Source organism: Corvus moneduloides, chromosome 25 (assembly GCF_009650955.1).
Source record: "Corvus moneduloides isolate bCorMon1 chromosome 25, bCorMon1.pri, whole genome shotgun sequence".
Taxonomy (NCBI): Eukaryota; Metazoa; Chordata; class Aves; order Passeriformes; family Corvidae; genus Corvus; species Corvus moneduloides.
In genome coordinates, this window is record NC_045500.1 from 653,578 (window position 1) to 679,906 (window position 26,329).

At 50.2% G+C, this 26,329-nt stretch overlaps 1 protein-coding gene across 1 annotated transcript; it reads left to right on the forward strand.

Annotated features, from left to right (window-relative positions):
• Positions 1-3,069: 3,069 nt before the first annotated feature.
• On the forward strand, positions 3,070-20,216 carry KCNJ1 (potassium inwardly rectifying channel subfamily J member 1). Its single transcript, XM_032134011.1, has 2 exons — positions 3,070-3,184; positions 15,461-20,216. Exon 2 carries the CDS (start codon positions 15,480-15,482, stop codon positions 16,593-16,595), a length of 1,116 nt encoding a protein of 371 aa, XP_031989902.1. The 5' UTR covers positions 3,070-3,184; positions 15,461-15,479; the 3' UTR covers positions 16,596-20,216.
• The last annotated feature ends 6,113 nt before the right edge of the window (positions 20,217-26,329 follow it).

Here is a 26,329-nt window from a genome sequence, read left to right on the forward strand (position 1 = left end):
GATCCCAGGCCTCGGTCGCTTGGTCCCTCAGGATGCAGAGGACTGAGAACTACAAGAGATGGACATTTCTTTAAGCTCCAAGGTGACAGCAGTGCAGAGAGAGAGACAGCAGGCTCAGTGGGGTCACTCCTGCAGCCCCACAGCACTGAGGTCACTCCTGCAGCCTCAGTGAGGTCACTCCTGCAGCCCCACAGCACTGAGGTCACTCCTGCAGTCTCAGTGAGGTCACTCCTGCAGTCCCCCCTCTGCAAAGGGCTCAGATGGGCTCAGGGGTTCAGCTCAGATCTGGGGGGGAAGGCAGAGCAGGAGTTTGGGCACACCCAGCTCCCAGAGCACAGCCCCATTAATTCAGGCTGCAGAGAGTTCTGCAGTACAGGAGGGCATCAAGAGGCTCCTGGTTCCTGCCCAAACCATCTCCCCATGCCGAGGACAGGCCTGATGCTCACAGGCAGCCAAGGCACTCGTGCTTTGCCGGTGCTGGTGGGATGGGACAGGGCACTCAGGGGTTGGTGGCAGCAGGAGTAATGCCAGCTCCTCCAGGTAATGCTGCATTACTTTTTGTCTCTGGTAGCCCAACTCTCCCACTGACTTTCCCCCTATTCTGCAGCCCCTTCCCCTGCCTTGCACATGCACGGCACAAACGAGGCCCAGCATTAATGAGCCATTGCATACAGATGAGCTGGCAGCCAGTCCGAGCTGCCACAGCCACACATAAAAGCCAAGCAGGGCCTTGGGCTCTCTTCTTTCGATGCAGGAGCTGCTGGACCCAAGTTCTGTGGAAGTTCCCTGGTCTGGGGGACACGGGCAGCTCCTCTCCCACCTCCCCTCTGCAGGCACCTGCACTGGGTAAGGCACAAGGTAAGGGACTCTGTTCTACTCTTTTCCCACCATATTTCCCTTAGACTGTCTCTTGTCTCCTTGCACAAATTTGCCATGTCAGGACTACAGCAAGGGAACCAAGAAATCCTTTGCTTTGTGGAATAGCACGAGTGGGTTCCAGTCTGCCTTGTCACTGGCTCACCTCTCCTTGGGCAGCCCTTTGCCAGTTCTCTGCCTCCACTTCTGCTCCCACTAAACAGCTACTGAGGGGAGCACTGCCAAAGAGAATCTCTGCACCTGCTGGAGTCACCTCCAACACCAAACACAGACGATGGCAGTTCAGGCTTTGCTCCTCTCTGGAATGCTGAGTGGATTTCTGGCAGTGACCTTCTGGAAGGGCCTTAAACCTCAGCTCTGTGAAAAACTGGGGTGGGATAAGCTGGTGCCAGCTCAGAGCACTTTGGATTTGTGGGGGAACTGCCTGCACTGCTGTTTAACCCTGCGCTAGCAGCAGCCACCTGGGCTTCAGAGTGACTTAAGTAACTTCAGAGTAACTGAAGGGCTAATTAAGTGTGTGTAAGAGGACAGTTAACGAGCATCAGCTCAGGGTTTTCACAGTCCTACCTGAACTGGGAGGTGTTTCAGTTACCCAGAACCAACAGCTCAGAGCAGAAGTTGCCCCAGCTCAGCTGCAGGAGATGCTCAGAGCTCCAGGAACAAGATTCTCAGAACTTCTGAAGTTAAAAAAAGTAACCACCCTTAAATTCTCTTCCATTTTGGGCATGACAACGTGTAGTGCATGGTTCACTTCCTTAATCTTACAGTCAATTGCTTTTCTCAACCCCTATAAACATCAGCAGGGAAAGAGAAAAATCTGCATATGTGTTAGTAATAAATTTAAAAATCAGGGCATACCACTTAAGGGTTGACTTGTCAGAAAATGGTAATTAAAAGTGTTCCAGCTGACAGTGCTGCTTTAATGAATTATTAGTAATGTTCTCAGAGAACATTTGGTGAAAGACACCATAAGAGCTCTTACTTAAACGAACCAATTTTCTGCATCATGCAACTTCAGTGCACAAGAGGGGGAAAATCTCCATTATAGAATTACAAAAATAACCAGGTAATGGTTTGAATGATCACGAAGGAGCAAGGGGCCATTCGTACTTGGCCTGTATTTCCTATGCCACAGCCTTTGTCCGTAGGTGCTGATCTGAGAGCTGCCACTCTTGTGTTAAACTCTGTCCCCAAAGCCCCGTAAGGTGCAGTGTAAGAGCTTCTCACAGGGCAGTGATGCTGAGACAGGGACAGAGCCTTTGGCTCTGGATCCCTGACCACAGCTGGGGCTGCTGGATCCCACCAGGCTTTGCTTGGCAGAGTGCAGGGGAGCTGGGCAGGGCAGCACAGAGCACATGAGTGAGGAGCTGGATGCTGGAGGTGGATGCAGAGGGCATGGAACTCTAGGGATGAGCTCTTTGAGTACTTAAATTAATTGTCCAGCTCTTTGTGCCTTTTACTGCTCAGCATCTCCTGCAGCTCCTGCAGGAGGTCCTTAATTCCAGACAGAACCAAAGCTGGCAAGGAGACAGCGAGGGGAGAGCGTGTGGAGACCTGGAAACACAGCCCTGCTTAGTGGGAGAGATGTGTGGAGTGGGGACGGATGAGGGCAAAGGGCACTAAGCCTTAATCATGGATTTGTGTTTGGGTGTGAAGGAGACGGCGGTGGGAGGTGGGGAGACAGCTGGGGGAAAGAGGCCCTCATGCCTCATTTCCTGCCATGGGATCCTTGCTGGGTTCCAGCTCCATCCAGATCTGTTGTTTGTCCTTGACTGTTCCAGGAGAAATGTAAGAGTGCAGCTCTGGGAATTCACCTCTCTGGCAGAAGTCCCGTGGACCTACCCCAGCACTGGTGAGCAGCACATCCCAGGGAACTGGGGGGTTCTGGCAGGGGTGTTGGTGGGAAAGGCACTTCCCAGGAGGAGTTCAGAGCTCCAGAGGGCTGTTCTGGGTTCAGCTCTTAGCAGCAGCTCACCTCAGCCCCCTGTGACCAAGGCACATCCCTAAATCTCTGGATTGCAGTGGGAATGAGGGCAGTTTGACACGGGAATGGAACTTCACCTTCCCAGCCAGGTTGCCCCAGGAGTGCCCGCTGTGTGTTCCCTGGGCACGCAATCCCAAAGCTGCTCCAGCACCACACGCCCTGCCTGTGCTGCAGCTCAGCCTGCCCACAGAGAAAAGGAGCTTTAGAGCTCAGTTCCAGTGCTCTGGGTGCCCCCAGAGATCTTCAGGAGCCCTGTCCCAGAGCAGGAGCTCTGAGCAGTGCGGGACCGATGAGGGCACAGCCTCCCTGCTGAGCCTCACTCAGGTAAGGGTTTGTTCCCTTCTTGCTTTCACCATGCAGGGCTGGGATGTGGGAATCTGCTGCCTCTGCAGCATTCCATGAGAAAGGGAAGGGAATTTAGCTTGGTTCAGACTTCCATAAACTCTCCCAACCACCTCCTGTGCTGTGGGCAGAAATGTGCCAGAGGAGCCCAGAACGGGTAACAAGCAGCCAGGTACTGCTGGAAGCCCTTGGAATGCCCATCCCAAAGGGAAAACAAGCAGTTACACAGTGACATGTGCATCACAGGGCAGAGCTGCTGTGACCTGAATGGCCACCCTGTGTGTGGATGTTTGTTAATATCGAGAGGAGTCCATCTCACTTCCCTTTTCGTTTAAATTTGGGGGTTGTGTCTAATCTTGTCACCCGGGGTGAGAGGAGACGCCTTGAGGAACTGCTCCTTCAGCCCTCAAATATAAACTGCAGCTCTGGTGCCTCTCTTAAATGAGCTGCCTGGGCTCTTCAAACATTTGAAGAGGTAAAGTGAGGTGAGAGTAAATCCTTCATGGGTTTTACACCACTTTAGTAGGACTCTGGAAAGCTCAAATAACATCCTGAGGTTTGCTGCATAATTGAATCCTACATGAAGAGGCAAAACTGATACAAGATTTTTAAAAGCTCATTAATGGCTGAGGTCAGAGCTTCACTTCTGGAAGTAATTTAGTCCCAGTTTCAACTTAGGCACTTAACAGAAGCAGGAACTTAAAATAGGAATCTTGGTACCTAGAACTGCTTGTGTAGCTGGCGATCCAGGGAAGTTTGAAGCAATTCACTTTGAGATGCCATTTTCTGAGAACTGGGAGGAAGTGAGCCACTTGAGTGAATTTCCTCAGGTTGCTGGAACAAATCACCACCATAGAAAATTCCATCAAGATTTAAGCTCCTAAATGAATGGGGAGGATGTGAGATGCCTGGGAAGGTTAAGCTGTTTTCCCCTGGGAATGAAACAGTGGGATATATATAAAGGGCATCCAAGAAGTCAACATCACTCTCACTTTTCGTCTGGTTCTGTCTGGAACAAGGAGCTCCTGCAGGAACTGCGGTAGGTGCTGAACAACAAGAGGCAGAAAGAGCCCCTGGGCACTTGGTGAGGGTGTAATTTAAACACAAAGCCTTGCGCAGTGTGGGAGCTCATCATCAACCTAAACTTAAGACTTTCATTTGCAAAAGGATCTGCAAATCAGCTTTATATTTGTCCCCCTCCAAAAGCCATTGCATGTTCCCTCTGTTCCACTCCTTGCTGAGAATATTGAGATATTATACACGCAGAACTCTTCTGATAATGAACAGGTGCCTGCCGATACAGCAACTGGGCATCTCTTGCTGAGACTCTCCTAAAATCTGAGCTCCGTTCCAGCTCTGACTACAGCAAGCTGATGCTGTTGCCAGTCCACAGCTCTGAACTCAAGAGGTCTCAAAACTTTGCAGTCATTGAATTTATCCAGCCAGCCCCTGAGCTCCTCTTCCATCTTATGGGCAGATGGGGAAACAGGTACAAAGAGGAGAATATTTGTCCAACAGTACACAAAAAAAATGTGGAAAGTTGGGAATTCAGCTCAGGTATTTGGACTCTGAGGTTTGCTTTATCACTTGACTGTACTTCCTAGGTCCTGCGGCCAAAAGCCATTTGATTAGGACAGATTCATTTGGTTCTGGGTTGAGACAGAATCTGCTCCCTAAGTTTACTCCTTGCTGTGAAATAGCAAGGAATGAATGTACTGAATGCTGGTCTCTGACCTTGGTAATAAGTTGATTTAATTGGATTTGATTTTTCAAATGTAACATCTCAAGTCAGCCATAAACTCTGGAATTAGCATAGCACATCTCGGCGCGGGAGAGATTTTCAAGCAGCAGAAGGAGATGAAGTCCGTGCCCAGTGAATTTCAAATTACACTGAGGATGAACTCAGCCATGTGCATGTCAAACCCGAATTGTGCAGGCTCTGAGTGCAGCAGGCAGCACAGTTATTAATGGCTTACATCTGCTATTAGGAATGCAAAGTAGCTGCTTTGCACCCAGTTTGTTCTGACGTCTCCTCACATCAATGACCCTTGTGACAGGTCAATAATTCACTCCCTGCACTCTGCAAGCCAAGAATGTCTTGCAAGTCAATTACACTCATAGAAATAATTAGGAGCACAAAAGTAACTGGAGGATTGGGATAGAAAAAGCCCTGCTGGTGAAATATTGCATATCCCAGGCAAAGCAGAGCCTTCCTGCCTTTAGAGCTGCAGCTTGTGCTCCCCTGCGCCTTCCAAGGGTGCTGAGCATGCCTTGACAGCAGGAAATGGCCTGAAAAGGGGCAATTTTCAGTGCCAGTATTTCAGGGAATAATCAGGTTCCCGTGTAGCTAAAAACTATTTGCTTCCTGCAGGAGATGTGTAAAAAAGTAGGACATTAGGCAAATAGCTGCCTGCTGAGATCTGATCCTCAAAATTGTTCCTGAAATTTGTTTAGCTTTCATGGCATTAAATTGTAATAAATCCAGGAACATTTTAACCAATCTGCTGGGCACAAGCAGACTCTAATTCAGATGGACAAAATCTGCTTCATCAGACCTTGTAGGGAAGAGCACAAAATGCCTTTAGCAGCTCTGAGTTCAGCTGGGAGTGTCTGAAGTTGGGCTTTTCACAGCCCAAATCTTGGGTTGCCAAGCTGAGTCTAAAGGCCATGGCAAGGGCTGCAGGCTGTGCTGTGCATCCCTGGAATTAGGGCTGTTATCCACACCTTGGGGCAGCAGCCAGGGAGAGCTGAGGGATGGAAATCACCGAGATGAGACTGGAATGGGACAAGAGGTTGTTGAAAATCATGGGAATCAGGTGTCAGGAACTAGGGGCAGGACAAAACCCGCCAGCCCCAGTCTGGAGCACTTGTGATGGACAGGAACCTTGCCAGCCACTGGTCTGATCTGTGACTGTGCAGCCTGGGCTGATTCAAGGTGCAGCAGCAGGTCCCAGCCTGCCAGGGAGCTGCTGCACCTCAGGAGAGCGGGAGCAAAAGGAGAGCAGGGAAAATCGACAGGTGGAGGCTGATGTGCTTCAGTGTTAGCTCAGCTCGACACGCAGGCAGACACTGAAAGGAATTCATAGGGCAGAAACCTGTATTATCCAAAGGAAAAGTGCATCTGCTCAGGAATGTGACAAATCCTTTCCCTTTTGAGCAGTTCTGTGAGGTCACCAGAGGTTTCTTTGCTCTCTGGATGTACAGTGAGAATGAAGAGGTTGCATTCTCCCATTCCCTGTGGTGCCACTGTAGCCCACCTGACTTTGGCCATAGATAAAGGGAGAGCCTTTACACTTCTGAGGTAAAAAGCGAGTTCAAAAGCTGAAGTCCAAAACGTCTGTTAATGGAGAGTGAGTCTGGAATGATGTTCCTTTCAACACATCTGCTGGGAACTCCTGGATGAGAGGCAGGACACATCCAGAGGAACTCAGCACATGATCATGAGGCAAAGGGTCTGTTAATGTTCCTGTCCAAGAGAAACTGTGATCCTACGTACAGAAATTCAGGAAACAAGGATAACTTGATTGCAAAACAAAGCCAAATCCAAGCAACAGCAGAGCCAGGCACAGACAGAACAGTAGCAGAAGAACTAAGGGTAGAAAAGCCCTCTGTAAACTACGTATTTGTGGGATTTACTATGAGAGTACTGTTATTAAAGGAAGGGGATGAGGTGCTAAATGATGAGGTGCACAGAACTCAGGCTGCAGTGCAGCCTTTAATCCCTGGCAGGTGAGACAGGAAAATGCCTCACTCACAGTTCAGTGATGCAAATGATCCAAGGGAAGAGCTCTACACACACTTTGATCTTGAGAGAAAGCCTTCCTCACTTTGTTCTGTGTTTACCTGAAGAAAGGGATAAAGTGTGAAAGCACTGCCTTCTTCGTGAAAAAAGGAGCAATAAATTCTATTTATAGCACACCCGTGCTCCTGAAAGGCCTCAAAATCCCTGACAGCTGTGCCCAGGGATGGCTGCAGTTACTACTGAAGCAACTGTAGTACTCTAACAGGGCAGGGCAGAGGGTGCTGTGCAGTAAAAAACACCTGGTGAAACCCCAGCCTCAGCCTTAAAATAGCCTACAGTTGCATGTAAAGTAGAGAAATGATTCTTATTTCCTTTGCAGACAGGGACCAGGAGTTAGAGAGCAATGGAAACACCTGAGCCCACAGAGTCAGGGCCCCAGCTCAACAGCTGCTGTTTCCAGGCCAGTGAATCCTCACATGAACCACCTCGGGGGGCTGGGGAGTGCAGCTACCACCTATCACATCATCCTGTACATCCCCAAGTCTTTCCTCTGCCAATCCTGCTGTCTGGGAAGTGCTTGGGGGCTGGCATTCCCAATGGAAACCTGGCAAAGCAGGGTTTGAGTCTGGCTTATCCAGAGCAGTGTGACAGAGCTCTCTGCTCTGGTTGGGTTATTGGCACCAAACCAGCACAGCACAGGGGGAGTTTGGCCAGTTTAGAAACCAAAGTCACCTTGATAAGCACCAAGGGCTGGGCTGCTGGAATTACAGCTTAAGGTGAGGACAGTGCTCTTCACATTCCATGGAAATATTCCCGAGCTGCTGACTGGGGTTTTCCCTGGCTCTGTGTGCAGGGGAGAGATGGCAGCAGAGCTTGATCCCCAGGGTGGGGGGCTACCAGCATCCTTTTGGGGTCTGTATCCTAAAAACACAGAGCAGCTCTTCCTGCTGCAGTCCCCTGCAGGCAGGGGTTTATTTGCCTTTCCCTCATGCTCCTCAGGCTCGCACACAGGGAGTATCCCAAGAGCACATCATATCCTGCCCCTAAGGATGCAGTTTGGCCATGGCAGGGCCAGCCAGGCTCTTGGGTGTGTTCTGAGTGCCCCTTTACCATGTCTCTGCCCCAGAGCTGGAATTGGCTGCTCTCTGAATGACTGTGGGGAGCCTGTATGACACAGCAACATTTGCTGTTGTGTTTTTGTCCTTGTGCAGAGCCCGGATGGAGCAGCTGCAACGCTCCTCCTGTGCAGTGAGTGAGGAGAACTCTTTCCCAACCCACTGAGTTCGCCAGGGCTGAGTTCTCTGCCCCCAGCCCAGAGCTGGGGCCTGTCTGGGGCAGTGCCACAGAAATATCAGCTTAAATTCACCAGCACTTTGGAGAGAAAGGAGCAGAGGCTTTTATCTGGCAGAGCATTGCTGGGTGCTGAGGTACCCTGACAGCAAAGCAGGGTTAGACCTGCCAGTGCCCACAGGTGGCTTTGCCTTGGCAAAGTCTGTCCCCTGCTGTGTCCCCAAGCCCAGAACCAGCTGTCTTTGGGCTCCTGCAGCAACTGGTGACTGACACTTGACATTGCCAGCCTGGAGAAACCAAATGGGAGTTAATGATTCAACCCCTTAAATGCTCAGCAAAGAACACCAGAACGGGGAATGTGCAGAATTGGCTCACATGACTCTGCCCATTTCCCCTGTGGCTTTTCAGGGGTGTTTATGCAGCATTTGCCTTCCAGCTCTCACTGCTGAGGTTTCATTGCATTCAGATCAATCCCACACGCCCAGGTGAGAACCCATTTCCATCTGCCCTTCTCATCCTTGCAGGGCAGTGCCTTTGTCTGGCAGCACAGAGCAGAAGTAACCACACAAACCCCGCCTTTCTCCATGCAAAATTTCAGCTAAAAGCAAAAAGCTTTATGTTCAAGGCTTCTGAGCCCATCAATATCAATTCTCTTAAAGCAGAACACAAATCCAGTACAACACTGGTGGGGAGTTAAATCCCGATGTTTTTTCCTCATGCAGCCACAACACATCACACACAACTCTACTACAATGAGGATTATTTGGGGAGGGTTTTTTTGGCCAAATTAAAAATCCCAAAAGATATAATTTGCTTGACAAGTCATTTCTCCCAGACAGCCATTTCCTACTAAAAACTGAAGATTTTCAGTGGAAACCTATTTGTCTGAAAATAGAAATTAATTCTGTTGAGAAATCCCGCTGGAAAGCCAGCTCAGCTCCCGGTTCTCTGTCTCCAGAGGCAACGCCCCAGTGCAGCTGCACCCTGAGCTGGTGCCTGGGAATTCTCTGTCCCAGCAGAAGGTGCAGTGGCAGCTTCAGTCCAGCCGTGGAATTAACCTGGCACTGCAAAAATATCCAATAATGATGTTTTCTTTGGTGCCTGTGAAGTGACTGTTGGGTTTTGTGCAGCCAGAGGTGTTTCCAAGTGCCACATTCCCGGAGGGACCATGGGCCAGGACAGGAGGAAATGCTGCTTCTGTTCCTCTACCAAACCCTTCCTGGTGTTTGTGTTGGGGATGTGTCCTTTGCTCTCAGTCAGCTGAAGCCTTTAAACACCCCCCCCCCTCCAGCCCTGGATTAATTTCTGTGCAGCACTAATTACAGAATTATTAATTGCTAACAATGACAGTAATGTCTTTATTGCTGTAAATCCTTTATTTATACATCTGAGGTAAGTATTTTAACCTTTGAGGACCCCAAACGCTCCTAAGCTTTTGGAAAACAGGATTTGCTTGCATCCCCAGTGCTGCAGTGCCTGTTCTTTCATTTATTCCCAGGAGGGAATTATTTCTTCCCCTCAGCTGTGTGGGGGGAACTGCAGCCCCTCTTTTCAAACCATGTGTACAGGGCACAGCATTCCTGGGTGGGATTAGTGACTGTCTGTTATCACAGAAATATGATTGAAAGGAGGCTCCGAGGGGCACTCGAGTCACACTGGAGCTGCTCAGGTGCCAAACCCAAAAAACAGGGACAAAGCACAAGGAGAAGATCTAATTTAAGGCAGAGGGGCAGAACCCCCTGGCAGGGCAGGGCAGGGCAGCACTTCTGAGGTGACTGAGTTCCTCGAGCAGCCAACTGCTCCTGTAGAGTCCCTACATCCCATAAATGTCAGAGCTGACATGGTTCTGTGCCTAAAAGTCAGGACATGAGGAAGGGAAGGGAGGGGACAGTGCATGTCCTGGTGATGTCCCTGCTGGGCTGGGCTGGGCTGGGCCAGTCCTGCTTCATCCAGGTCCGAGATAGGAGGATCAATCCTCCCTCCTTCCCTCCATCTGAGGAGGCATTTCAGGGATTTCTTCATTCGGTGCTCACACCTGGGGTGGGAGACACCTGTTCCAAGGATATTCCATTTTCCCAGTGCATATTATGGACTGCTGCCCAGCCCCCAGGCAGGCAGGCAGGCAGGGATCCCTCTGCCCCTCCTGCGTGCAAAAGGGCAGCTCGGGCACCTCACGGTAATTCTGTTCAGCAGGAGAGAGCGCAAGGCAGGGGATAAGATCCTTTGGGGGATCCACTTGAAATTCCACTTGGACTTTAGGCAAATGCAGTCACTTGGGCTGGAGCTGTGACAAGACTCCAGCTTAGCACTGAGCCGGATGGAAGGATCACATTTCCCACATGGAACTGGCATTTCAGGCGGCACTCTGGAGGCACAGCCACAGTGCTCAGCACTCCAAGCTGCTGCCAGGGATAAATATTCCATGGTGGCATTGCCAGGGCCAAGAAGGAACCTTGCCAGGCCCAGCAGGTCTGGTCCCTTGGCAGATGTGTCTCTCAGGAGGATGCTCAGAGGATGGTTCAAATCAGGTTCTTTCCAGACAGACCCCAAGGCCAACTGGCTGCTTTAGGGACTTTGTTTTTTCCTCCACTCCCAATTGATTGGGCTCTCTATGACAGTCCTTGATTCTGATTTTGACATAGGCAACAAGACAGAATGGTGCAACTGCTATCCCAGCCCAACAGGCCATTTCCTGCTGCATCCCATCCCAACGGGCCCATTCCACCTCTCCATCCCATCCCAACGGGCCCATTCCACCTCTCCATCCCATCCCAACAGGCCCATTCCTGCTCTCCATCCCATCCCAACAGGCCCATTCCTGCTCTCCATCCCATCCCAATGGGCCCATTCCACCTCTCCATCCCATCCCAACAGGCCCATTCCTGCTCTCCATCCCATCCCAATGGGCCCATTCCACCTCTCCATCCCATCCCAACGGGCCCATTCCTGCTCTCCATCCCATCCCAACGGGCTCACTCCTGCTCTGCCCAGGGCAGTTGGCAGAGGGTAAATGAGCTCCTCTCCCCACAGGGCTCGGTAGTAAAGCAGCCAGCAGATAATTCACCATGAGACTGAGTGTTAGAGTTTGCTTTTCTAATAAAAAAGGATTTGATAAGGTATTAGGAATTGGATATTTCACATACTTTGTTCAGAGAAAGTTCAACAGAAAGAAAAACACAGAAAGGACCGAAAGAAGATCTGAGTTTTGCAGAGAACTGAACAGGACTGGAAAAAAAAATCCTTTAACTCTGTATCCCCTTTCTTCTACCTAAGCTGCTTAGAACTTCCTCTGAATCCCTAACAAAGATGTATTTCTAGCGCAGGCTGCGGGCTCCGGGAGCTGCTCTGTCTCCCCCTAATGATCCCGTTCTGCCAGCTTGGCTCCCGCTCCCACTGCTGCCAGCGAGGGAGGGAGACACCAGAACTCCAGCGAAAGAGCAGGAGATGGAGTCTTGTTCTTGTCAGGCCCCTATCAAACATTCAGCACCTTCCCCTCCCTTCCCCCTCTGGTCTCCTCAAGGGCTGCACGTGGCTGGGATTAAAGCCATTTCCCTGGATAAAACTTACCCGAGGAATGATTAAATGTCGTTATCCCCCACATCCAAATTTTTCAAACCAAACCAGTTGCAAGGAAGTAAGAGCAAGGAGAAGCACCCAGTAACGTTCCTGAGGGAGCAGAGAACTGCAGCTGCTCAGGAACTGCAAGGATTGGTGTCACCCACCTGCAGGGCTGCAGAGAACAGGCAGAAACACGGCTAACAGCTCTCAGATATTTGGGATGGAGGCACTGCTGGAGTACTTGGGAAGCTGAGAATGGAAATCTGAAAGTTTCTGCTTACTCTGATGATCACTGGGAAATACAAGACTGGGCCAGGGAAGTGGGAACTCCTTGTTTTCACAGCTAACCTCACCAGGTCATGTTTATTGATGGAGTTTGTGTTGTGTAGGAACAGGAGCAGTGCACCCTCTATAAGCACTGCCTGGGACAGCAGCACCATCCCCAAGTCCCACAGCACAGAATTCCCTGCTCCAGACAGACAGAAGTGCCCTGTTTATGTGGGCCCAACAGGAAACACATCCTGGTAAACATTAGCTAGGATGTAGTCGGGCACCTCTGCTGATTTGAATTAAAAGGGCTTTAATTGCTGTATTATATAACTTGCTTTATATAATCTCCTCCAGACAGTCGCTGATATACTCACAACACGCTTATCCAGGAGAGAATTTTTCTCCTGCTGAAGCAAATCAACACATTTCAGCTGTGTGTGGGGGCAAGGGATTTGTTGAAAGGAGAATTCCTTTGTCATTCGGCCTGAAGAGGGGTGTAATTCTTCTGCCTCTTTGATCTGCTCAGGGGTAGCTTAAGCAGGGCTTGTAAGGGAGCCTTGGAAGGGGCTGTGGATGATTTAAAGAGGCAGGAGAAGAATGCTGGAGCTGGGGACCTGTTTTCAAGGATCCAGGCTGATCATCTTGTTCTCAGCTATTCTGTGGTTGTTATCTGTTCAATTGTGTGTCCAGATCCCCACTCAAATTCTGGAAAGTTTCCCGTGGAGGCTGGATCAGAACTGTGAGGGTGATTTATCACGACCCCTGATGTGAGGACACAGGCAGATCAGAAACCAGAGATCCTGCAGATTTCTCCCCTTCACACCTGTTCCCTGAGGTTAGGAGCCCCTCTCTGCCTAAGGAGTGCACGTGCAGCTCACGATGCACAAGGTGAGGCATCCCAGAATTTCACCCTGCCATTCTGGTAAAGCCAAATTCTAGCAGAAAAGGACAGAAGGAACACTGGGGCCAGCTGAAGTTGGGTGGTTTTGCACAATAAGCTGAAACCCTGGAAAACTTCTTGGAATAGTGTGTTACACAGGAATGCTTTATTTCTGCTCAAACTATGCATTAACACGGACATATTAAAAGTGCATCAGGAAAATAAAACTTGAGAATTGTTCAGGAAAGTGTGACCTCATTCCCCTGTCCTCAAATGTGGGCTTAAAGTTTAACCTCTGCCAGCTCCATTTGCAACCAATAAACTCAGCAGCAGAAGGGTGAAAAGGTACAGTACAAAGTGACCTTCATTTCTTTCACGCTAATTTGATTGAGCAGGGGAGGAAGGTGATCCAGTCCAAGTTCAGAAAGAAGGCAGCTGTGTGAGACACAGAAATAAGTTTACTCTTAGGGCTGCTGATAGTAACAAGGACATTGAATAATAGAATTACTTCTGGCTTTACAAAATGCTATTAATTTGCACTTAGACTCCATCCTTGATAATTTTCTCTTCATTCTCTCCACAATATTTTCTCTTTGCTGCTGATTAACACATGTGAAGGTGTTTTCTGTGCCTGCAGCTGGGTGTGATGGGAGGATTTCTGGTTTAGCCAGCTGAGACGTCAGGCAGCTTCTCCAAGTTAAAATCACAGGGTAAAGGGACGTTGCCAAACAGCAGTTCTTGACTTCATAAAACTGTTGTGGTGGCAAGGGGACCCTCAGAGGGGGCACTTGGTCCTTTCCTGTGTCGGCTGTACAGCTGGCACTGACACTTCTCCAGTGTTTAAGTGGCTGCAGTTAAATGAGACACATTTCCCACTGAACTCCCACCAGTGTCTGACGCATCACTCGAGGTATCCCCATTTTGGATATATGAAACTGGAGCTTAGGGGAGGTGAACAGCTCTTGCCACAGATACTTAAGCACGTGAAATCAAGCAAAATTTGGGCAGTCCACTTGCCACCAATTTGAGCCCAAGCCTTTTGCTGCTGTCCAAAAGGAAGCCCGGGTGGGCTGGTGATAGGAGGCAGGGTTTGAGATAAGGGGTGTAGCATCTTTAGCTTGCTCTAAAAAAGTCACTCCTAAGGCTTGTTTTACTGTCCCTTCCTATTGGGAAGGTAAAGAAACAACAGAAGCACAAAGCCCTCAGCATCTCCTGATTCAAGGTGCCCTCAGGGTTTTCCCAAAGGAAAATGGCAGCTGCAGGAATCCCAAACCCTTGCCCTGTGTGGCTGGGGATTCTCCTCCTCGGAGACCCAGCAGGCTCAGAACACCCCTGTGTGAGTCAGCACTGGGAATATTTTCCCCTCAAGTTCTCACTTTGGAAGCATTTTGCCCCAGGACGTGTGACCACAGCACACAGCTCATTCAGCCACTCAGAAGGATTTTGTTCAACAGAAGCTGAATAAAGAGGCACACATGGGTCCAGGGGGGCTCAGTGCGCACTGATCCAACATCCTTCCTGGCAACCAAACACGTTTTATGCTTGGTGATAAACTCAAATAAATTATTTTTAAGAACACTCCTAAGTTTTGGGCCAAAATCAGGCCCTGGGATGGTCCATGAATATCCCAGGCAGTGTCTGACTCTGCAGAGCATCAGCCTCTCCCCACACCTGTGTGTCTGAGTAACTCCAAGGCTGGAAATTTTTCAAATGTAGGTTGATCCAAATTCCAGTCTGAACACATCTGTAGCATTTTCTCCATCAATGACTCTTATTTCCTGGGTCTCTTGTTAACATGGCCAGTCATAAAGGACAAAACAAGAGGGACACCGAGCTACAATTTCCTTTAAAGGATCAGGTTCAGAAATCCATTCTTAGTCTTAGCATCGCCTTTGTGGTGAGCTAACACCCAAATCCTCCTGCTGGAGTTTAATCTTTTCTTTTGTTCTCACCTAATAATCCTATTTGAGATGCTTGTGTGATTCCAGGGTCTGAATTTCACACCTCCAAGCCCCATCTCTAACCATGCTAAAAATAACTGTGGATCTGGCTTAATTATGCCTTCTGCATCTGCTCCCCTTTGTCCCTAAATTTCCTATCCACGTCTCATCCAGGGTCTCCCAATGCTGAGATACACACAAAACTGCATCAACAGGCCAGGTTTCATCTCCTAAAAGCCAGAAAGGTCTCCAAACTCAGCATTTTCCCCACCCATGCCCACGATGGAGTTACTGCTGCTCCAGGCTTCACTTACACAACTGAGCACAGGACAATATTAACACTTGACTGACTCGGAGTTTATTGAGCAAGCCAAAATGATTGTTTTTTGCTGGAATGCTCCTTAGGCAAGGAACTCTGGGTTTCCTCATCAGCTTACTGGAACTCTTCCCCAGCAGCTGCAGGAAAATATGCAAATTGTATAACTTTGTCCTGAACAAGTGTCTTGAGCTGTGTCAGAGTTTCCCCCTGGCCTGCAGGTCCAGGTTAAACCCCACTGCTCATTGTTTTTGCTCTGCAGAGCCCTGTGAGCAGCGGGGATGTTCAGCTACCTCCGGGAACGCTTCACCAGCCACCTCCGGGAGCGCAGCCGGCGCCGGGCCAGGCTCGTCTCCAAGGATGGGAGGTGCAACATCGAGTTTGGCAACGTGGAACAGTCCAGATTTGTCTTCTTGATCGACATATGGACAACCATCCTGGACCTCAGGTGGAGGTACAAGATGACCATCTTCATCTCGGCCTTCCTGGGCAGCTGGTTCCTGTTCGGGCTGCTCTGGTACGTCGTGGCCTACATCCACAAAGACCTGCCTGAGTTCAACCCCTCCATCAACCACACCCCCTGTGTGGAGAACATCAATGGCCTCACCTCAGCCTTCCTCTTCTCCCTGGAGACCCAGGTGACCATAGGCTACGGCTTCAGGTGTGTCACAGAGCAGTGTGCCACTGCCATCTTCCTGCTCATCTTCCAGTCCATCCTGGGAGTCATCATCAATTCCTTCATGTGTGGGGCCATTCTGGCCAAGATCTCCAGGTCCAAAAACCGGGCCAAGACCATTACGTTCAGCAAGAACGCCGTCATCAGCAAGCGCGGGGGGAAGCTGTGCCTCCTGATCCGCGTGGCCAACCTCCGGAAGAGCCTGCTGATTGGGAGCCACATCTATGGGAAGCTGTTGAAGACCACCATCACCCCCGAGGGGGAGACCATCATCCTGGACCAGGTCAACATCGAATTCGTGGTGGATGCTGGCAACGAGAATCTCTTCTTCATCTCGCCACTCACCATTTACCACATCATAGACAAGAACAGCCCCTTCTTCCACATGGCAGCAGAAACTCTCCTGCAGCAGGACTTTGAGCTGGTGGTGTTTTTGGATGGCACCGTGGAGGCCACCAGTGCCACCTGCCAGGTGAGGACATCCTATATCCCTGAGGAGGTGCTCTGGGGGTACCGCTTCGCTCCCATGGTGTCCAAGACCAAAGAAGGGAAATACAGAGTGGACTTCCAGAACTTCAGCAAGACAGTGGCCGTGGACACTCCCCACTGTGCCTTCTGTCTCACCAACGAGAAGGAAGCCAAAGCCAAAGAGAAGAAAGGTTATGACAATCCTGGCTTTGTCTTGTCTGAAGTCAGTGAAACCAGCGACACAAAAATGTAGTGCCAGGTATTTGTGGGACTGAGTTTTCAGAGAGAATTCAGTCTTGAGAATTAATAAATAACTCAGTAAAACAAAACAGGAACACAGGTCTGGGTTTGCTCTAACCCAGCATTTGTTTTCTCAAAAGCCTCCAATCAAAGAGGAGCAGCATACCAGTGATCACTATTTAACTACACTACTTATATTTCATAGAATTTATATTTTTATATCTATGGGACATTTAATGAAGCTGCTATGTTGGAATGTCCAACTCACTGAAGTTTCCAGGGGCATACAAAGGTGTTAAAAAGTCTGAAAAGGTGGAAAGAAATTTTAGGACGTAAAGATACACAGCTGCTGGAATGAGAACGTGAAAAGGAGAGACAGAAGGCAAAGCTAAAGAAACCTAAGGGACTTAGGAGCCAAAACCTCAAAAAAAAGTTTATTTCTGGCTGTCGAAGTCCTCTATGAAAACAGACTCTGGCTCTGCATCTTGGGCACTTTTGAATGTTCTGAAACAATTCCTTCCCTCATTCTTTGGGGCTGGTACAGCTGCAGGACAGAGCAGTAGAGGATGGGACAAGTTTAGGAAATAGAGAAGACAGAGCTTGGACCAAGCTGCTGCATCTCCAACTCCAAAATGTGACTTGTCCCCTCTGAAAGCCTTTGACTCCTTTCAGGGAAAAAGATCCAAATGGAAAGGAAAACTGAAAAACCAAGGAGAAGCAGAGCCACTCTGGGCCAAGAGGAATTTGGCAGCTTATTCCCAACTGTCCCAGCCCTCAGCTCTTCACTGCCCCAGGAGCTGCCTGGCTGGGGAATAGGGAAACATTTGAAGACCACTCTCCAGAAAGGTGGGGAGATGGAGAACACGTTGATTCATTCACACCTGGCAGAAAGCGCTCCACTGGGAGGAGAGAGGAAATTCCCAGCTCTGGATGTATCCTTCCAAAAAATCCCCAATGCAAACAGAGATTATCGTCCCCTTTGTAGCACGAAGGTCTTGTTCAAACAAAAACACGGCCCAGGAGCCTCCTACCAACATTTTGGCTTCAGATTTCGTTCCAAACTGTTCATCTGCCCACAGCCAAACATGCATCCCTACAGGAAACAAGTCCTGCTCGGTGGGAGCTGAGTCGTGCTGAACATTTTCTGGGGATGATTTTTGACATTGAAGCTTCAAATGCAACAAGAAGTTTCAATACTTTTTTAGTGAATTTCTACTTTCTACTTCCTCGCAGGCAATTTTTTTCCCTCAGTTCATTCTGTTACTGAGAGTTCTAGTGGCAGACCAAAGAATTTTTGGGAGCTCTTCCCAGTGATGTAACTTGGCTCATCAATTTTCAATGCTGTGGTAAAATGGAAATAGTGTTACAAGCTGCTGGATTAAGTGGTTCTAAAAGAAGGGGAGAACTCAGCAGGTCAGATGATGTCTAGAGAAAGTTGTGCTCCAAATGAGCATGGTGTGAGTATGGAAATCAAACTCTGGGAACCAGGAGTGTTCAGGTCTCAGTCTCAGTGTGGTGTGAACTCCTCTCTTGGGTCAGAACAAATCACTTTACTCTGCATCTCCAATTTGCCATCTGTAACCTGGGACATAACCACTGACATTGTACAGAGAACAACGTTATGAACAGTTATGTCACTAAAGCACTTTAAAGCCAATGCTCAGCTGTGTCAATCTTTCCTCAGTGCACCGCTGCCACACCCTTCTCCACCTCTGGGTGGAAAGGTCAGCACACCAAGTTCTGCTCTCATCACACATCAGAGCTACCAAAAGTGGCTGCACTAGGGCCAGAACTGTGAATAGAGAAGCAGGAGTGAGACTTTTGAGGTAACTCACAGATACTGCCAGATATTTTAATTGTGCTGCTTTTGCAACCTTGCAAACCAAGTGTGAAAAATATTTTACAGTCTCGGTCACCACAGCACCTGAACCTTCAGCCTTAGTGCCCCTCAGATTATCAGCTTGGAAGGACAGTTTTGGTCCCCCAAAACAAACATCAAGAGATCAGTGGCCATGCACAGAAATCTCGGAGGCAGCAGGGAAGGGAAATGATGTGTCCAGAGTCCCAGACTGGTCTGAACCAAAAGGCTGCTCCATCCTTCCAGAGCTGCTGCTGCATTTCCTCCTGAGGCTTCCTGTACAGTTCCCTGGGGGTAATGTCCCCAGAAAGTGGCACTGTCAGTGCTCAAGGCTTGCAAGCTACACCTCTTACCCCTGGGAGAAGAGACGCATGAAGATGCCTTTAATAGAAGCAGAAAAGTGTCCCCACTGGACAAGGGAAACCCACTCGGAAGGTCAAACCCAGCTGTGCAATGAGGAGCCAGGGAAGAGTCCTGCTTTGAGCACTGGTTTGGGATGTTAGTGCTGGTGGGGAAAAGAAATCAAATGCTCTGCAGTGCCTGTCCAAGGGGTGGTGCACACCCTCCGAAGCCTAGGGGGTCCTGAAACAATGTAGTTTTGAAGAAAGCCATCTCAAAATCCTAAACTTCAACGTTCTTCCCGACCCAGCGGTGGAACCTTTTGCCCTGTTTGCAGCATGAGCACGAGGATGTGTTGTTCCATTTCTAGAGGTACGAGGTGCTACCACAGCTCCTGATCCCCGGCAGGGGTGGCTGCCTGGTGTTCCCTCTCTTGACAGCCACACCTGCCTTGGAACCTGCAACACAAGGAAACTGCAGCAGGGGAAGGGCGACTGTGTCCTTTCGCACATTTTGGTGTTACTGGAGGGGATCCAGGAGCAGAGGAAATTCAAGGGGATGGATCCAAAGCTGACAGGGCCATGGCTGAGCTATCAGCCCCCTTAGAGCAGGATCATACTGGGAGCTGAGTGGGAATCCCGGAGTGAGCCTCCCGCTGGTTGTCACCCCAGGAAGCCCTGGCAGCCCCGAAGCAGCAGCAGATAGAGCTGAGGCAGAGCCCAGCAGCAGCACAACAATGAGTGGAATTTCCTCTGGCTGTCCAGGGAGAGCTGTTTGTCACCCGGCAGATAAAGGCCGGGCCGGGAAGGAGGTTATCGGGGACAGGCCACTCAGGACAGACTCCAGAGGAAAGCTATTCTGGGGGCTGTCACCCCTGCTGCCATTAAAAGAAAGTTCAGTTAAGAGGATGAAAATAAATTTAATCTTGCTGAGCAGAAGTGGCTGGAGGGAACCACAGAGCCGATACTGGAAGACAAAGGCCGGGTTCCTCACCCCGCAGGGCTTTGCTTGTGCAGCTCTGCCCCAGCCTCGCAGGCCCCCTCTCCCTCCCGTCCTGCCTTAGGCCTTGCCACAGGCTGGGGCACACCGCGGAGGCCACAGCCTGGGCCAAACCCTGCGAAGGTCTGAGGAGAAAGTCCTGCCCCTTCAGGAGAGCAATCAGACCCTTCCTGCTGGATTAAGGCCTAAAGGATTTTGCTGGGAAAGCCAAGCAGCCAGGCTTGGGAATAATGTGTCTGCACTAAACTTAATTTATCTTCTCATTTCACAAACAACATGTTTCTTCTACTGTATTTATTTTAAACATTCATTCAAGCTGTGCATAATATTTCAATCATTTTGAAATAGATTTACCCTCCTGCTGGCAAATGAATAAGGCATCCTGCTGACTGCTGGAGAAAGGGCCATGAATTAAAATAACTGCTTTTGGTAAACTGACATGTGCTGGTTTGCTGTCTGTCTGCACACATGCTCTGGGAGGAACTGGTGAAAAGACACCCCTAAATAATAATAATAACAATAATAATAATTAAAACAACCCCTGGCACACTGCTCAGATGCTCCCACTGGCTTGCACTGCTGGATTGTGGCAGACACTGCTCACAGGCTCCCAGCGAATGCCTGGGTAGCTCCTGCCTGTACACAATTCCCTGGAAGCTCTGCTGCTCACCCACAAACCAGTCAGCAGTGAGCAAAGCCTGACAAAAGCTGAGCTGTCCCATCCCCTTCCTGCTCCCCAGGCAAACTGGGGTGGTCACACCCTTGGGAATTCCACTGGGAGCAGCCGGGATTTCCCCCTCATTTTTTCCCCCTAAAAACACCCCTGCCTTGATCCACAGTCATGGTGCTGGCCCAGCTCCTGCTCCCCACAGGAGCAGGGAGAAACCACAGCACCAGGCCAGGAATGTGAGCAGAGAAGGGGAAGCACAGAGGGAAACTGCAAGTTCCTGAACCCTCTGGTGAATCCTCTTGCTGCAGCCTGGGGAACCTCTGAGGCCACCAGCACTGGCCCTAAATCCCATTTGAGCCCGTGACAGCATCACTGGAACAAGAGTGAGGAAGGCTGAAGCTCTCTCCGTGGCTGCTTGAATACACACAAAAGACACTTCCTGAGGCCAAGCTGACATTCCTGTGGTGGAAGCATCTGCCTGGGGACACCTGCACTGGAACAAACTCACTGCTGCATGAGGCAGACATCAATTCTGCCTGCTCAGGGGAGGCAGACAAGCAAGGGGAGGCTGGGATGAGACAGGCTCACTTTGTGTCTCCTTTTTCACACTGCTGGCCAAATTTAAGCACAGAAAGCATTAAGCCCGTGCTCTCCTGGGCAGCCACATACCAACTCAGCTGTGCAAAGTCACCACGTGAATCTGTGGTGACAGCCCAGCACGGAGGCAGGTCGGGATACTGGGGATCACAGGGATGCTGGGGAGCACAGGGATGCTGGGGAGCACAGGGATGCTGGGGATCATGGGGATGCTGGGGAGCAGAGGGATGCTGGGGATCACGGGGATGCTGGGGAGCATCGGGGATGCTGGGAACACAGGGATTCTGGGGAGCATCAGGGGTGGTGGGGATCACAGGGATGCTGGGGATCAGAGGGATGCTGGGGATCACGGGGATGCTGGGGAGCATCGGGGATGCTGGGAACACAGGGATTCTGGGGAGCATCAGGGGTGCTGGGGATCAGAGGGATGCTGGGGATCACAGGGATGCTGGGGAGCATCGGGGATGCTGGGGAGCATCGGGGATGCGAGGGATCCAGCGGTGTTTTCTGTGCCGCTGCCACAGGATGGCACCGCTCACCTGCGGATCAGCCGCTCCGCAGCCCCGAACTCCGCAGCGCGACCACGGCAGCCTTGAAAAGCAAAGCAGGAATTTATTGGGACTGTTCCGTGTTTTATGACACAAAGTTCAGTGCATTTAGTGGCTCGGTTTTGGCACGGGCCGTGCTAGCTGGATGTATTTAGCCCCTTCACAGAAGTGTAGGGAATTCTCGGCAGTGAATTCGGAGGTGGTGTGTGAGTGGTGCGCTGGGGCTGTAAACATCGGCTGATGCTGCATCTAAAGTGGAGCGGAGGGGTCGGGAACGGCGAGGTTGGGTCAGGAGAGACCCATATTCCACAGGGAACTCTGCTCTGTGACGCCACACCAGACACTGCTCCCTGCTTTGTGCCTCAGTTTCCCCAGCTGTTAAAACCCAACAGCACAGCAGGGCTGGATTAATGCTTGGATTCCACGACCTCAGAGGGCTTTTCCAATCTCACTGAATCCATGATTCTACCACAGATCACCTCGGGAAGGCCCCGAGTCCTTGCCCTGGGTTAGTTTGGCAGCAGTGCCCACGGTTCCTGTTCAGATGAAGCTCCCCCATGCTCTGGAAGTGCTCCTGGTGCAGCAGGGAGCCAACCCCCCCCAAGGAGTCACTGTCACTGTGGCAGAGCCAGAGAGCCATCACATCCCTTGGGATGGTTCTGGAAGCCCAGATCCGGTGGTGCTGCTGTGCCTGGAGCTCCGCACACACCGCTATGGAACCGGCCCAGAATCCCAGGATGGTTTGGGTTGGAAGGGACCTTAAAGCTCATCTCCTTCCACCCCCTGCTCCCCTCTATCCCTCATGGAGAAGGATGCTGCTCCCCCAATTCCCACAGCAAGGTTGGGATGCCGGTACCCCTGGGTCTGCAGAGCTTGGAATGTGCTGGCTGAGGATTTTGGGGAGCTGCTCAGCTCCTGCTCAGCCTTGAGGATCCAGAAATGGGGCATTAAGGGAAGTTTTTAAATCCCCCCCTCTTAATCTGTTTTACCTTAACACTACAGCACACTATTATATCAAATATGTATATATATATATACACAATTATATCAAATCCATATGTATATATATACTGTTCTATGAAATATACATAAAGCGATATGGAATCACTTTTAGGTTGGAAGGGACATTAAAGCCCATCCAGTCCCACTCCCTGCCATGGGCAGGGACACCTCCCACTGTCCCAGGCTGCTCCAAGGCCCGTCCGGCCTGGCCGTGGACACTGCCAGGGGTGTGGCAAGTGTATATATGTAACATGTATAAATATATAACATGTATATATATATATACTGACACCGACCCTGTGCTCCCAAGGGCTGGAGAGGTCCATGCCCAGCCCGAGCTGCCAGCAGGGCTGCAGGAGGAGACTCTGCTGGCCTGAGCATGGCACGTGCAGCAGCAGGGAGGGGAGGTGCATCCAGCACTGGACTTTACAGCTCCAGGAGACAGAAACTTCAGGAAAAGCCAAAGCAAATAACAAGTTTGCAGCAGTTCCTGGAAAGGAAGGAGCCAGCTCTGGGGGTGAAATCGCACCAAACTGCCAGAGCCCCTGGCTCCTCATCCTCCTTCACCACCGCAACTTCAAATCAGAAGTCCAGGACTGAATGCCCTTGTACCTGCCCCTGGTTAGGTTCCCCTTGGGAACCTGCGCTGCCCAAAGCCCCTCCTGCTGCAGTTATTTATCCGGGTCGGGGTGGCTGCTCAGCTGCAAACCCAGCTGTGCCATCCCCTGCGGGCACAGGGCAGATCCTGGGGGCAGCTACCGCGATGCAGGATGCAGGGCTGATGGGGTGACTGCTGTCATGGCCTCAAAACTGCTCTGCCTTTGGTCTTCACACTCAGCGGCTTTGGTATCAGGCTCTGTTTGCTGCTCTTGGAGCCTGAAGAGCTGATTATTGCCAAGGATCTCTAATTCTATTCTGATATAACAGAAGAATCTGAAATAATAGAAGAATCCCTTCATGTGCAGGGATTTCTACCTCTGTAGTGGGAAAAATCATAACACACAAGCTAAACTTCGTGTTGTCCTTCTCCACATGACCTTAGTCAGAGGATCCCAGTTCTTTTCTGATACGACAGAAAGGTCTGAGCTTTATTTGCAGTGAGTTCTGATTTCACAGATGAAAATTGTCATGTATATGTTATGCTGGGTATTGTGCAAAAATATACAAATAAGATCTTTGAAGCGGATTTATAAATGCCAGCCCCTGACACGCCTCTGGACTGCAGCTCTAATTAACACCAAATGCAGCCACGCTCGGTTTGATGTGGAGAACAGACTTTGGTAGGCAGGAGGCTGAAGTCTCACCAACTAATTTCACAGAACTTATTAAAAATACTGGATCAGCACAGCAAAGCAGCCTGTAAAAACTCTATTATTGTAATAGGATAATGAAGTGAAGCTGGCTGCTTTCATCCAGCATTTACAGACTGATGGCTCTTTCCTTGTGACACAGAGGTGGGAAACAGCAGCTGGGTTCATCCTCCTTTGAGCACAAAGCTTCAGGCCCAGGCATCTACTGCCATTAATGTGCATGAAATATCGCTGGGCAAGGCCAGCCCCACGTTAAATATTTACCTCAGCAGAAGTTATGGCACATTTCCCCCATAATTAATGTCTCATTTGGGCTGGAGTGCACTTGTTGGGCACGAGTATGAGAAATCTGGCTTTGTCTTTACTCAGGAAAGGTCTTGGCACAGGGAAATCGTTTTCCTTTGCCACAGTACTCTGTTAGAAACCTACACTTGTTTGGAAGTCCATCCTCAGGGCTAAAATACAATTTTTAGGTATATAAAGCAGGAAGGCACAGTGTGTGCAGGGGGTGGGTTCTGGCATCCAGGGGTTCTGGACAGGAGTGATCTCAGGTGCCTGGCTCTGGAAGGATTTGTCATCCCTCAGTTTAGAGCATCTAACAAGTGCTTAAGCTGGGAGCTCCATCCTCTGGACTCCCAGCAGTGAGGATACAAAGGCTGCTACAAAATCCAGTCCAAGGCAGGTTCTAAACCTGCTGGCTGTAACTGAGCAGGAGGAATTCACACACGCAGAGGCAGGACCAGCTCAAACAGAGAAAACCAGCACAGAGATCCAGCCAAGGCAGCCAGAGCACTGAGCCTGTAAAGCCATTGCTGACTCGACTCAAGGTACCGGCTGCACCCTCTATTTGTAGACAGAGGAATGGAGGGTTAATTCCAGCTTGGCATGTTTGAGCCAGATCCCACTCAGAGTTTGAGGCTGGTGGAACAGAAATCCAGGGGAAATACCAGATCCCTGGAAATCAGCAGCTGAATTCACCCTGATTGCAATAGGAGCTGGGTTTCCTGGGGAGCTCGGAGTCCTGAACCTCGATGCAGAGAAGGTTTTCTGCTGCCCCTGTTGACTCCCAGCTCCCAGCCATGTGATCCCAGCCATCTGTCTGGTGAACTTTCTGCTTTAAGCCTGAAATACTTGAATTCCATCTGCTTTGTTCTCCTGGGAAAAGCAGAAAGGAGCATTAGGGCTGTCAAATTCTTTGTTTGTTGTGTCCCAGTGTGCCCCAGAAACCTGGGCTGGGAGGGGAGATCCCCCTGGTCCCACCCCTGGCACTGCCAACATGGCAAAGCCAGGCTGATGTTGAGGGGTACAAATCTCTACTCCAATCCCTGCCTCACTGCTCTTTCTCTACCTGAGGGATGTAAACTGTTAAGATCTTATGAAGATGCTCTAAAAGGTGCCTGGGAAGTGTCCCAGCAGTGTGAGGCTGTCGGGCACTCTGGGGTGAGATCTCCTTGCCCTAAGGTCTCTGGATTCCATGGGAATGCTGGGAGTGGGAGGCAAAATCTGTCTAAAGCTAAATGTTAGCAAATACTAGAAAAAATTAATATCTGAAGCTAAATATTAGTGGATACTAGAAAAGATTAATGCCAGCGAGTACCCTGAAGGGAAGGATGAAAGGAGGCAGAGAGGACCTGAGCTGGGATGCTGCTGATCACCTCCCTTTTCAGGAGGGCTCCTTTAACACACTGCACAGCCAGAATCAGATGCTTCTCAAATTGTTGGTTATTTTCAAACGTCTTTTTTCCCCCCCAGGGTTCCTGCTGGCCAAATTTTGCTATCAGGGACATCTTTACAGTCTGATAGCCTTCAGATTCTGCCTTTAGACGCTTTTGTGCAATCTCATCTTCTGATTTTCCTATTACTGGCAGGTGGGCAGGACACGGTATTCAAATAAAACGCTTGATATTTCCACTGATGTTGCCCAGTCAGAATTAACCTCACTGCTGCTGCAGTGGAAAACAACGGAGATAAGCAACAAACCACTCGCTCTTGTGACTAAATTGAGCAGCTCCAGTGGAATCCACAGAGGGAGCAGCTCTGGGGTGCTGGAAGTGGCCCTTTTCCCGAGCCGATCAAGCCTTGTCCTGGCGCTCAGCAACAAAAGCTTGTGTGCAGGAAGGAAGTGCTGTGCTCGTGCAGCCCTGCCTTCCCAAGGCTTTATCAGGTCTGGAGGGGCTCCAGATATCTCTCAGGACCACCGTGCAAAGCTGCAGGAAGTGCCTCGGCCTGACCTTTACCCACAATCAGAAGATTCCTTGGCAGTGCTTGTTTTTGCAGCCTCCACCTCAGGAATGCTGAGGAGCACTGGCTCTCCCCGGGCTTTGGGGATAGGTGTGAAACAGGAGCAGGCTGGGCACACACTGGCATTCCTGAGGGCCCTGGGGCACCCCAAGAGCCACCTCAACACTTCAGCTCCTGAGCTCT